At 40.2% G+C, this 13686-nt stretch overlaps 1 protein-coding gene across 3 annotated transcripts; it reads left to right on the top strand.

The window, feature by feature from the left end:
• Nucleotides 1-2551: 2551 nt before the first annotated feature.
• On the top strand, nt 2552-13454 carry LOC100829887 (serine/threonine-protein kinase BLUS1). Of its 3 annotated transcripts, none has more exons than XM_010229394.3 (21): nt 2552-2882; nt 3570-4041; nt 5069-5323; nt 7374-7498; nt 7600-7644; nt 7733-7814; nt 7913-7981; nt 8053-8223; nt 8298-8363; nt 8880-8948; nt 9062-9199; nt 9268-9344; nt 9792-10061; nt 11504-11595; nt 11779-11861; nt 12370-12492; nt 12561-12603; nt 12697-12731; nt 12842-12903; nt 12977-13020; nt 13160-13454. In XM_010229394.3, exons 2-20 carry the CDS (start codon nt 3871-3873, stop codon nt 12984-12986), a joined length of 1986 nt encoding a protein of 661 aa, XP_010227696.1. In that variant the 5' UTR covers nt 2552-2882; nt 3570-3870; the 3' UTR covers nt 12987-13020; nt 13160-13454. The 3 variants fall into 3 exon arrangements, with proteins under 3 accessions (XP_010227696.1, XP_010227694.1, XP_014752992.1); XM_010229392.3 differs by having other exon boundaries at nt 2553-2882; nt 12969-13020; XM_014897506.2 differs by having other exon boundaries at nt 2553-2842; nt 12969-13020; nt 13160-13418.
• The last annotated feature ends 232 nt before the right edge of the window (nt 13455-13686 follow it).

Below are 13686 nucleotides of genomic sequence, written 5' to 3'. Positions count from 1 at the left end.
CCGGAAGGGGGAGGCGACGGAACGGATAAAGAGGAACACCTGCGTCTTCCCGATGCATCGCCATGGCTATGCATGCACCTATACTGAGCTCGCTCTGAAGCCTGAACACACTACCTTTTTGACCTGCGCCCGTGAGCTTATATAGATTCCAAACTGATCTCTGACGCCGCGGATGTAGGACGTGTCACAGACCTGTTGTGAACATATATAACAAGTGTCAGAAGACGTTATCCCGTGAATCTTATCCTTTCTTTGACACTTATTGCTATACCGCAAGCGTCAGAAGGTTATTGAGCATCAAAAGCTTACACCGCTGACTCTTGTCGGATGAAAATGCGTCAGCGGTCTAGCAACCTATATATATCCTCGGTCCTCTACTTATGGAAAATAAAATTATCAGAGCGACTGAGAAGGATAAAAACGTCCTGCCAAATTTCTTTCTTGAATCCTCCTTCATGGGTTGTAGTGGATACACCGACGATGGTGTTGAATCAATGATGTCGTGGCTTAGGAACTCCATTTCCTGCACCGCTTCCGTCCTGGACATAGATCATCTCTTTGAAGATGATCCTGAGTACCTCTTGTGCATTGAGGAAGGTATGATGGGGGAGGTAACCCAGGTGTCGAAGCTGCAAGCCATGATAGAGGAAGAAAAGAAGGGGAATAACAGGTTGTCCGTTGAGAAGCTAAAACTAGAGTTTGATCTTGCTACCCAGGACGGGGTGATAGAAGATCTCGAAACGGAGATACAAGAAACGAAGAAACTGATTGAAGATCTCAAAGTTCAGCTACAAGAGCAGACCAGCTTCTGTGTGGCATGTGTTAGCATTGCAGTGGTATTAACTGTTGTTTTGATTTGTGTTTTTTCTTAGTTGTAGCATCGCTTTAATTAGCAACTACGTCGTGCATGTAAAAAAAGTGAGTTCCAACAAATCTTTGACATGCGCTAGAACAAGAAGTCAGTGAGCATCAAAAGTATAATAACGTGAAGAACAACGACAAGTCACCGAATTCCTCATGAAAAAAGTTGATGCTTTCGCAAAGGAAAGAGTCACAACAGTTAGAGTCTACTCTGACGCGTACGAAACAAGCAAGCGTTAGTAGAAACGAAGCGTCAGAAGTGTGGAAGTTCTCTTACGCTTCTTCTTGGTAAGTGTCAGAAATATCTTATCGCCGCGGCCTCCGGATGCTACCTGTGACAGTCCGTATGTGGTGCGTCAAAGATAAGTATGTGCGCTGACGCTTTTTAGTTTTGCGTTAGTGGGTAGCTTCCAAGAATAACAGATTCTATAGTAATGTGTGCCTTTATCCTTATTGGACAACCATACAATTTAAGTTAGGATAATCTAGCGCTTGATTCCGTGACATCATCTTCACCGGATGAAAACTTTAGTTGACCTAGTTTTTGCCATGTGAGATTTATTGCATGACTCATACGAGGAATTATTATATCCCAACATAATTATGTAAGCATTTGGACTTGCAATATGATGTATGTTTGTGATGTGGTATAAAACTAGATATGCGTTTTGATCATAGAAAAATATGCGAGTATATATCGGTCTTAGAATACTTATTTTAAAATATGCCTTTGCTCTTAATTGGACAACCACACAATTAACTTAGGATAATTCATGGTATAGTAATTTGTTCAATCACAAGCCCTTGCCTACTAATAGTCTTTTTAATTAATATTTCACAAATTGTCTAAAGTGAGCAATATTATAAAACTTGATCTATGTTTTTTTGGGGTAAAGAATCAAGAGGAAAACATTTTAGTCTAGAAGGTACCAATACAAAATGTAGAACAACAAAGAGACTTAGAGAAATATTTCGCCGCAAAAAAAGAGAAAGGAATAGTGAAGCGAAAGCATTATTTTAGATGAGTTTCCGAATTGTTTGACCTTTTGCTTTGACTTGCCTCAATTTTCAAGCAATTAGACTTAATTATAATTGGATTGGACGTTATTCCACATTGAATGCAAACTTCCATACATAGAGCTACCAATGTGCAACATCATCGTCATACACTACTCTACTCTTTGCCATTAATACAGATGCAATGTGTAATAATATGTCCACGTAATCATTAGAATATGTAAAAACGGTGTCATGACAATTTAGTAGAGAAGAGCACCAAGTGAAGTTCTTTTTTATATGATACGATAATCTATATATAACTGTGTGCGAGGAGAACATGGATAAGACATAGAAAGAAAAGAGACGATGATTATCAGCTTGTCTTTTCCACAATTGGTAACTTTCATCTTGCGCTTCAACAAATAATAAGTTTAACACATAAAAACTACTTTCAGTACTAAATCTTTATTTGGAAAAGAACCTTTATAGCTTTCTTCACCATGCTTCTTGTTGTGACCATGGTGTCATAATGATTCCCTCGATCCCTCGACAGGCCGCCGGGCACCGTGGACCAAGAAAGAGAATGGGAATCAGGATCTTGGCTACCGACCGCATGCCACATGATGCAGCGAAAACGAATCCATATATTTACAAACTTTTTATTTAACACGAAAAAGATCAAAAGAATTGGCCCCGTAGCAGCCACAGAAAATCTCGAGGAAGACCACTACTCCACCTTCTCCTCCTCTTCGTCTTCCCCAGCCCCAGCCCGTTACTCTCCCTACCCGCTCCTCGCCGTCTTCCCAATCGCCGCCGCCTTCCTCCTCCGCCGCCGCAGCAATCGTCTCCTCCTCCGCTGTCCAGATCTGCTCTGTCGCACGGTCTGCCACCAGCCCAGCTCCCAGATTCGCGTGCGCTCATACCCCCGCTGCCCTGCGAGATCCGCCACCGTCGTCTCGGCATCGCAGCTCCTCCGTCGGAGGTGATCCCCCTCCCTACGCCCCTCCGGCGTGCCTTCAGAGGTAACGCTGCCGCCGTCGGATTGCTCTGTTTGGCTTCGTAGCAGGCTAGCAGCAGTGTGTCAAGCTTCCCGGTAGCTCGATCTTATGGTGTTATGCGGGAATAGTGGACATTTAGGCATTTAGGATAGCTGGTTTCCAACGGGATGGAAATCATGGTATCTTACGGCGTAGCGATTTGGTTTCTGCTGGTACCCAAGTGGTTCACCAGATTGCGTCATGTGGCCCCTCTGGCTCAGCTAAGTAGTATGGGTGCTATGAACTGAGCGTGCTCTAGCGATTCTGCCACAAAGGAAGGGGCCTGAGCTTGATCACCTTTGCTTCAAGCTTCGCCCACTAACCACTTGTGCTGGGTTAGAATCTGGAGGCTAGGATATTCTGTCATGCTTACTCCAGGTTGGGAATGCTGAACTGAACTTCTGTTTGACTAAGGGCTGCGTAATCTTTCGTGACTCTTGTGATTACTGGAGCTTACTCTATGGCTATGGAGCTGTGAGTGGGCTTTGCTTCCAAGGTCTCAGTTTCAGTTTTTGTGTGTTTTATTGGTTCTTTTCTGATTCCAGCAGAGCGTCTGTACACACATTGGGTTTGGGCATCTCCCGATACGGTCATGTTATGTTTGCGTTATGTTGCTTTTTCCTCTGCAGCGACATGCACTGCGTTAAAGGCTTCCTATTCTTTGTTTTGCAGCTTACAATATTCTGCGAGACAGCGACAATACGGTTGATGCAAGCCAGCTTGGGTAGCTTTGTAGCATCTGCTTTGTTATTGTCTTCGCCAATATAAGCCTTTGGACCAAAGGATCTTTGTTATTTACACTATGCAATAAAGGATCCTATAACAGTTCATGCATTCATCCACAAACATAGCCATGCTGAAGGTTATTCTTGTCAACACCTATAAGGTGTTATTGACATTGCCTTTTATGCTCCAGTGCTGTAGAAATTGTAAAATTGTGGCTGTTACTTATGATGTTCTGTAAGTTTCAACCATGGAGCATGCACCACGTAGCAGGGGATATCCAACTGATCCCAAGGAATATAAGTTATATGAGGAAGTTGGAGAAGGAGTTAGTGCCACAGTTTACAGGGCTCTTTGTGTCCCGCTTAATGTCTTAGTTGCCATCAAAGTTCTTGACCTTGAGAAATGCAGTAATGACCTGGTAAGTGGTTTGCACTTTATTGTGATACACGCAAACTTACTTCAATTTTTCTTCACGATATTGCCTTGTCCTTCTTCTTTTTTCCCCCTCACAAATATATTATTATTGTTTTTTTAATAACAATTCTTTTGCTTGTAGCATATGATACCACACATAATCTTGTTGTTCTGCTCTTCAGCAGTATTATTTTTTTAGTGTTAGTTTGCTTACTATTCTCGTGTTTTTTTTATATGGGTCCTCTTTCTTTCCTAATTACTCCCTACTTCCCAATATAGTCGCTTTAATTACTAATTGCATGTTATTCATGTAAGCATGAAACAGTTATGCCTAGAAAAATAAATAACTGCAGTCCGAGTACCAAGGAGAAAATGTCAACAATTAGAAGTCTCAAGTTGTTCTCTCAAAGTATTGGTGACATGGTGTGGCCATGTGGATATACCTCATTTCCTGTGGGTATAGGTTTTCGAAAGAGATAGATTCTGGAACCTGAATTAGAATGGAAGTGTACATATGTTATAACTATCTGAAAATTGTTTAATGCCTAAACGCAAAATAGTTCGCATAGGAAACTAACATTGGGTCATCTTTTCTGGGAAGACTATAATTTTCTCTACATTGTGTGATATGATATGAGTGTCATTCTTCCAGCAAATGTTACCTTTCAAATAACTCTGTAATTTTGTTGGTCTTTAAGTGAGATATAATACTATAGGACTGCAAAATACATTCTTGGAAGTCTGGAGACTTTCTATGTTAGGATAAAGAAAATGCCCACCGCACGAAATATTGCTGGAAATACAATTCAGTTCAGAGGTATTGTTTCTGCGGATGCTATAAGTTGCATTTTGTTTGTGGATTGGTTCTTTTTGTGTCTAATCAGTAACTTATCCACAATTCATCTTCCTTTACACAGTTACAGGCTTCCTGCTTATCGTCCTTGTGAACATGCTAATTTCAATCCAATTGTATGTATTTTTTTTTGTGTGTGACCCTGTATTTCTTACCTTTTGATGATATCATTCTTTAGGATGGAATAAGGCGGGAAGTACAAACCATGAGCTTAATTAATCATCCAAATCTTCTTCGTGCATGCTGTTCATTTGCAAATGGGCATCAACTTTGGGTTGTCATGCCTTTCATGGCTGCTGGATCTGCCCTGCACATTATAAAAACAAATTTTCCAGATGGGTTTGAGGAGTCAGTCATTGCTACTCTACTGTGGGAAGTTCTCAAAGCCCTTGTCTACCTACATTCTCAGGGGCATATCCATAGAGATGTGAAGGTATATACTTAAGAGTTCATTTAATGCATAATTATCTTTTGTAGCAGAAGCATAGATCTGCCATAACAAATTAAGTTGATTTGTCTTTATTGTGTTCAATAAGAAATTCAATTACACTCCACCTATTTTAGGGAAATGCTACTCGAGAAATTTCATTGAACTCTTATGTCATCGAACTGTTTCACTAATGAAATGCCATTTCCCTTCTCTTCTGTTGCAAAAAAGTGTATTAGTTCCTGTAGCTTGATATTGAATCTTTAGATGTTTTGTTCCATTGGCTGGCTTGAACCATGCGTGAAGGTATGTTTTGTGTGGGGCTCAGTCAGACCGCATTTCATCCACTCTGGTCCTCATGCTCATCTCCAGTGACGGTGGTGCATTCATGGTTACAACTGCTCCTACTGGCCTGCGACTTAATATTTTTCTTCTGAGACTGATAGGAAGACAAAAGCATCTTTGTCATGGATTTCTAGTAGAGCAGTATGATGAGGACTCAGAAGAATGGTGAGGACGCCATAATTCTACTGCTCAAAATTGAGGATAGAGGAGATAGTTGACCAGTGTCACCGGGGTGTCCATAAGCTGTTTCCTCAAAACCATTCTAAACCAGCTACTATTCTGCTAGTCAATTTTTTGAACTAACCAGCCTCCTCAATTTGACATGACACTGGCGCTGCTATAATTTATGACTGCCTGTTTTGATGGGTTTGTGCCAACCTATTTATGAACACCCCTAGACCCCTACAGTGTCGTCAGTTTGGCCAGGGAACGACTAGCTGTGTACGGTGTTTTCAACTAGCGCAGTGATGATTAGTCGCCCAGCTGAGATTCTCAAGCATTGCCCAATGTGACTAAATCCTTAGTTCCTTACTGTGCGTAGTCAATAGTTGGCTATTGTCACATTCCCTGCCTTCTATTTGCGTTGCCGTATTGGCCATGGAAAATATGAGCTTGCCAGTTATTCTGACAGATCGTAATAGAGGGCAAAGTTTGTTGCTCTGCCACCATTTGGTGAGAACAAATGTTCATCCAACCAAGCAGCCCCCAATTGTTTCCATGGTTTGGCTGTGGAAACTTCAAAGGAGGCACAATTCTCTGTCCATCACTGCTACTCCTCTTCCTCGCACTCCTCACCCCTGGGCGGCAGCCTAGTTAACCCCTAAGTACAAAGTATCTTTTTCATCTTTATTCCCTATAACCTATGTTACACAGTATGGGGATACGGATACGGGAATACGTGAAAACGGCATTTTCTAAAAATTCACTTACGGGGATACGGCGACTATATATAAAATAAGTTAAAAAAAATACACAAGTATACTATATTATATAGGGTAACAAAATTGAGATGACACTGGACTTGATCGCTTGCATGCAGATGTGAAGGCAAGCTGGCCGGCGAGGAGAACTCTGTGATGCGCCGAGCCGCAGAGAGCTTTGCGTTCGCGATCTGCAACACCCTAATGCGTGAGAGTCGATCGTGCACTCGTGCAGTGGTGCGTGAGACTCAATTAGGCTTCCTAACGGGCTGTGGAACCAGCAGTAGCAGGCCTGCTGATGTCCCGTGCGTAGCCCAGCCGTTTTTTATTTTTTTTTAATTCGGAAAAGTGGGCTAATCAGAAAATACGAGTATCCCATGCGTATCTCCGCGTATCCCCGTTTTATGCCGTATCCTGCACGGATACGGCAGGTCCTGGACGTATCCATGCAACGTAGCCTATAAACTTGCGATAGTGAGTTACTCAACAACTGAGACCAGTTTTGGTTGTCGTTTGCACATGCCACTTCCACATCATCTGTTTGTGCCACATTGCATTTTATGCCTTATTTGGCTCTTTCTCCTCATTTTGAATGTTTGGTTAGGGCCAACACATGCATGTTAATTACAATAATTGTATACTCTAAAATTGAGTAAAGATAAACGCTAAATATATATATGAAAATTACTAATCCGTTTTATGATAAGCAATATGTTCTACTTTCCATATTTACTTAAGCGCTCGTTGTCTGCATGTTCTAAATTATGTTCCAAATTACTAATCCATTTCAGGCTGGAAATATCCTAATAGATACAAATGGAGCTGTTAAGCTAGGAGATTTTGGAGTGTCAGCCTGCATGTTTGACACAGGGAATAGGCAACGGGCAAGAAATACATTTGTTGGGACCCCTTGCTGGTAAGTGCACTTAACTTTAGTATGTAATGTGTATCATTCTCGTTGTTGTCTGCTTACATGAACATACTTGCTAAAGCACACATAACCCCTGCGTCTTGTAGGATGGCTCCTGAAGTCATGCAACAACTGCATGGTTATGATTACAAGTGAGTCCTCAACTAGTAATTAGAAATCTGATTAATTAAGCTGCCCTAACTGATATAAGATTTTTTTGCTATTACAATTTATAAACAGAGCTGACATTTGGTCCTTTGGAATAACGGCATTAGAATTAGCGCATGGTCATGCTCCATTTTCAAAGTACCCTCCAATGAAGGTCAGCAGTGAAGCATATCGGCTCTCTGTAAATCAACTTTGTGCAAGTTACTCTGTTACTGAATGATAGCGTTGAATCTTATGTTTACCCCATTGTAGGTGTTGCTTATGACCTTGCAAAATGCACCGCCAGGTCTAGACTACGAGAGGGACAAGCGATTTTCAAAGGTTTGTTCTATTTATGAAGTAACTTTGTAGGTATTTTAGATTTTATATTAATCATGTGCATGTTATTGCAGTCTTTCAGGGATTTGGTTGCTGCATGCCTAGTCAAGGATCCACAAAAGCGTCCCTCTTCAGAAAAGCTGTTGAAACATTCTTTTTTTAAGCAAGCACGATCAGCTGAGTTTTTAGCACGGAGTATTCTGGAGGGCCTCCCCCCACTGGGTGACCGCTTTAGGGCGTTGAAGGTGTAAAATCAGTGTTTTATGGGGTGCCATGGCATTGCTGTAACAAGTCTGACCTATATTTTACCCCCATGTAGGCAAAAGAAGCTGACTTACTTCTTAATAACAAGCTTGGTCCAGAGAGCAAGGAGCAGCTATCACAGGTTTGGGCTTGCTCTTTGGTTATGTGAGTTCTTCAGAATGCTGGAAGTCACTGCCAATCTTCTCCCAATGTATTATCATAGAAAAGGGTTGACTTAAAGAATTTGTATGGGGTTGACTTAAGGTTTGCAACCTTGAAAGGAAGGAAATGAAATATCTTAGTTTGTTGTTGCTGGTATCCTCCATCATATCTTTAAATAACAAAAGAAATCTGCACTTTCCCTTCAATTTCCTTTATACACGTGGCAAGCCATTGGTGCAAGGGTTAGCTTGGTGTTGCTTGGCTTTTAAAGAGAGTTTCTGTTTTTCTTTTACATCTATTGACTAACGACCATCTCTTTCTGCGAACAGAAATATTTTATTACAGTTGTTTAGAACATGGAAGGGTGATGGTAGCAAGTACCTTGTATTTCTCGTGTTTCCATTTTAAACTGCTATAAGAACTCTTTGATTTGAAGTATCATTATATATATATTTTTCTCGACTCATTCTGACTAATGCAAATATTTGCCTTTCAGAAAGAATACATAAGGGGCATCAGTGGTTGGAACTTTAATCTTGAGGACTTGAAAACTGCAGCTGCCCTTGTAAGAATCATTTTGCCTTATTGTACTAGCTAATGCGGGTTGGGCGATAACCAGCAGCTTGAGTGCTTGCAAGAAATCTGTGTTTACTAATCTGGTAATGTGCTCCTTGGCAGTTAGACAGTTCAAATGGCACATATAGTTTTAATGGTACCAACAAAAGGGATGTGAATGGCTTACGAGAAGCTTATAATGAAGCAGAAAATGTTTACCAGGAAAGGGTCAACCATGGTGCTTCTGCAAGGCATGTGGAGGTACTAAATTATCGTGACTTAATAAAGTAGCCTCAAAATATTATTGGCTAACTCTTCTGACTTACCAGGATGAAATACAAGAAGTCGAAGATTTGAATGGAGAGCTTGCCTCTTCTTTTCCTACCCGTCCTCTTGAGGCACTAAAGTAAGTTTGGGATTTCATCACTCTGCAACATATTCCTTAAAACTGGACAATCTTCTGATGTTGTGAATGATGCTAGTTTTATGTTCAATACTTATTTTGATGAAATGTCATGTTTGTGTTCTCAGAACTCAGAATAAAACTCAGTTAAATGTCATGTTTGTGTTCTCAGAACTCAGAATAAAACTCAGCTAAATTCGATTTACCAACAATGTGGTGTCATCAAAGGGGTAGTTTCTTGTATTGGATGAAATGCATCTAATAATGGTGGAGTTCATGGTTCTATATAGGAGTCATCTACATTTTCCAACCTTGAGCAATTGTCTTGCTACACCATCCTTCTGGAACTAATAGAGAAAACTGTTATGTTTTGCTTATCACCACGATGATGATTTTGCTCTGTTGAGCCCTGTTATTAAAATATTGGTTGACTGTGAAAGATTTTGACAGGTCTTGCTTTGATGTTTGTGGGGATGGCATTCTGGACCCTACTGCTACGAATTTGCGTGTGCAACCAAGCGCGGAACCTATATCACCGGTTCAGCAGTCCTCACAAATTGAGCATGATAGAAGTTCCAACTGTAATGGTGAAAGTCTGGAAAGAAGTGTTTCCGTACCCTCGAATTTGGGAAATTCTGTATATCAAAAGTTCTCAAGTGGTTCTCTAATTCCTGAGCATGTTCTTTCTCCATATAGGAATGTTGGCAGTGATTCACAAAGGTAAACAGTATTCTTTTTTTCCCATTCTGCATGCTGGCACTTCTTCCTGGGCCATAATTTTTTTCATCTTCACATAATTGTGGGTTTAATCATTATTTCTTCATCTGAAAATACAGAATTTTGGGTTCAAATACTTGTACTCTATTTGTTTACCCCTGAAAGATGTAGTTTTGTATCATGTCACCATCAAATGTGAAATATCATGTATGATCTACAATGGCTAATTTTATTCATTTTTTTATGTCAACCTACTATCTCTGGCTGCAAGGGCAGTCCTAGTACTGCTGTCTGCCTTAACAACGCAAAGTCGTAAACTCTTCTGCAAGTCAACCAGCCTGCTGACAGCATGCTCTGCTACTGCTGCCACTAACATCCCTCACATTGCTTGCTTGGCTGGCATCTGCATTTGCTTTGTTGGTGTAAAACAATAAGTCTCATGTTGCATGGACTCATAGTTTCCTCTTACATTTCACTTGAAAATAGCTTCAGCTCTGCAAAAATATATGTATGCCTGCCATTTGGGCATGACTTAGTGCCAGCCGGCTGTGCCCCAACAGCAAGGCACCAGGATGTCACAGCATCAGACTGAGAGATGTGTGCTCCCTCCTTTCAGTTCGGATTTATATATAGTTATGTGGGTATTTCTATTCAAGTTGTTGATATCCTCTGCTCGGGTCTTTATGCACACTTTCATTACCAATAACTGTCATCCTAATTTGAAAGCCTTTGGGGCCCGCTTTAATCTTGCAAATAAACAATTCTAGTATTTGGCTTGGCGGACTCATTCGGTAGAACATCCTTCATTCTGGAATTCCATCTGGTCTAGAAAATGCGCATAGTACAATAACAAAGCATGAATGAACTCTACATTTTTCGGCAACATTGTTATAGTAGTGGTAATATTTGTAAGAGCAAAGCTCTGATACCGATTGTAGCTAGGGGGGACTCTCACCTTCTAATAGATGAGCTTCACACTCACTTCTCTCTCTCTTTCTCTTTGGTATGTTAGTGTCTCACACACGCACGCACACACAAGATATGAAGCTACATATATTTCTCTAGGCAGTACAAGCTTAGCTTTCTTACAAGGGGGATACATCCTTATATAGGCTTTCTAAGACGGTTACTGTTCACAGAACAGTAACTTCTAGAAACTCCTACAACCTGCTCCTTGACCTATTCAAAACTGACACTACTATTCTTCTAGTAAGACTCCTACATACCCTGGATACTTCTAGACTAAACAGCCAACTAGATTCTTCTAGACACCACAACTTAACTTATATGGCAAGATTAGTACTAACAATATTGGTACCTTTTATTCAATTCATGATAGATTCCTAGTCTTGTACGTGTTTTTACTCTTCTCTGTACACTTTTCTGTTGTTGGCTCATGTGCCTATTCTAGGCTGTTGTAACGCTTATAATTTTTTTTTATGAAGGAGTGAGTTCCATCAGAGAAGTCAAAGCACCAGGAACCGTAGTGGCCCTTTGTTGTTCCGCCAAATGAAGGATTCACGCCCTCATCCGTCTGGTAAGATGATCATGAGCCCTACACCTACCTCTGTCTGTCTCCTAATAGATTCACGTAAAATGGGAGTCTAATATGCATTATCTGGCAACCAACCAGTTTAATGTTATTTTTAATATGTTAGAAATAGCTTGATGCAACTGCCCTTGGTATTTAACGTAGCTTGTTGTGCTTGTGTCTGAGCAGTTGCACCTGATGAGCCATCGGAAGGAAATGTTGTCCACCGAAGGGGTCGTTTCCAGGTCACATCAGATAATCCTGCTCAAAAGGTACGAAGTTGTTTAACAGAAAAGTTACGGGAACAAGCATAGTTAATAGTTATTTTGTTCTATTCTTAATTGTGACTCAAGATGAAAACCTTGGGTCTCGGTAGAGGTTACCATTATTTGGACTGCGACCACTCACAGTGAGGTCAAACATGTTTTGAGTATATCATGTAACTAGTTTACAATGCTTAAGCCTCTAGAAATAGAAAGCTAAAGCCAAAGTGCTTTTTCATGAGAGAAAAATCGTTTGGGGAGTTGATTTCTACTTCTGGACCATGAGAGTGACCTTTACAGATTATTATCATTCATTCAAATATTGTTCAACCATCGTCTCCTCAAAAGGTTTGATAGGCAGGGGTTGGTGCAAGAGAAAAACTACAATTTTTTTGACATTTCAGGAAAACCCAGTTGTTTATTTTGTGCAAATGTCCTATTAAATTGTTTTTTTTTCAGATTTTAATTTCCATGACGCAAATAAATTTTACTCTACTTGGCCTTGTAAATTCCTTAGGTAGCTCCTTTAGCGAGCAGCAGCAGGGTAAATCTAGCCAGTGGAGTTACACGTCCAATTTCCAACTCATCCACAGTTCTTCCAACATTACAATTCTTGATGCAGCAAAATACTATGCAGAAGGTATTATTGCATTTATTATTCCAGCAGACAAACTTTGTCAGCACTCTTACAATTCTTTGAACTGACAGGAAATACTAAGTAGACTGATATCTTCAATTGAGGAAACATCTGGTATGTGTCATGGAAATTATATATGTTCACTGAGATAATTTGACCAGCATGCTGATATTATTGTTTTGCATGGGACCTTTTTTTTGGCGGCAGATGCTTCTGATGCAAGTATAGTTGGTCCGTCGCAGGTGTGTGTTTCGTATGTGCTTTCGTTTTCATATTATACCTTAAACCAAGTGAACTTTAAATATCAATTATATTGGTCGCATTTATTTTAACATTGCTGGTAAACGTGCAGTCATCTGGAACGCATTCTAAAGAGAAGGAATTGGAGTCATATGTTGTCAATCTGCAGCGAAGGTATACCTTTCTTGGATGATTCTCCGTATTTATGGACACTTGACTGAATTTTTGAAAATTCTCAGCGTTACAGAACTCGCTGAAGAAGTGCAGAGATTAAAGCTGAGAAACAATCAGGTAGACACTATCAGCAAATGTATCTGTAATTTGAAGTTTACATAATTTGAACAAAGATACTTGTGTTAAATGTGTTTAAAAGTTTTGTTTAGATTTTTAAATCATGAGTGCACCACTCATTGTGTTATCTACATGACAGCTGGAGAAGCAAATCAACGCGTTGTCAAAAGAAGACGAAAGGTTGCGAAGAGAGGATACCAAGCAATGATCTACATGTAGCCCCGTTGTATAATCCAGTTCCCCAATTTTGAACCTGGTTAGCGAAATTAATTGTATTTTGTTTCGATATCAGGTAGCTGTATCATTGTAATTTGTAAGTATTTTAGCAAGTTCAAATTATAGGATATTTTATTTGTACAGCGAGCTTTGTGTTATTGGTTTGGATTAGTCTCTCTCAACTATAATATAATATATAGACAGTTCTTACTCTGCTACTCTGGTAGATGTATGAGCGGTTAATGGAGACGGACCGTAAAATCTAGGGCTTCGTGAAGTCCAACCTTTTTTAGTCAGACAAATGAAATAGTTTTCTAAAAAGTGATGTCACCATTTGATTGAACTAAGGGTGTGTTTAGTTCATGTGATTTTCTTTACAAATATAAAGATCTGAGTTGGTGGTCGTGAGTTTACTCCAACAGGACTACCCCCATAACGGCTATCGACTCA

Source organism: Brachypodium distachyon, chromosome 1, assembly GCF_000005505.3.
Source record: "Brachypodium distachyon strain Bd21 chromosome 1, Brachypodium_distachyon_v3.0, whole genome shotgun sequence".
Classification (NCBI taxonomy): Eukaryota; Viridiplantae; Streptophyta; class Magnoliopsida; order Poales; family Poaceae; genus Brachypodium; species Brachypodium distachyon.
The sequence above is the reverse complement of the archived record's forward strand: the minus strand, read 5'-3'. Positions and strand labels throughout refer to the sequence as shown.

What these genes read in the sequence shown, in the direction of transcription:
- LOC100829887 (XM_010229392.3), top strand. Translation starts at nt 3,871, where the DNA reads ATGGAGCATGCACCACGTAGCAGGGGATATCCAACTGATCCCAAGGAA. An exon ending in GCAAGGAGCAGCTATCACAG is followed by an intron (nt 8,364 to 8,879) that starts GTTTGGGCTTGC and finishes TTTGCCTTTCAG; the next exon opens with AAAGAATACATAAGGGGCAT. An exon ending in AGCAAAATACTATGCAGAAG is followed by an intron (nt 12,493 to 12,560) that starts GTATTATTGCAT and finishes TTGAACTGACAG; the next exon opens with GAAATACTAAGTAGACTGAT.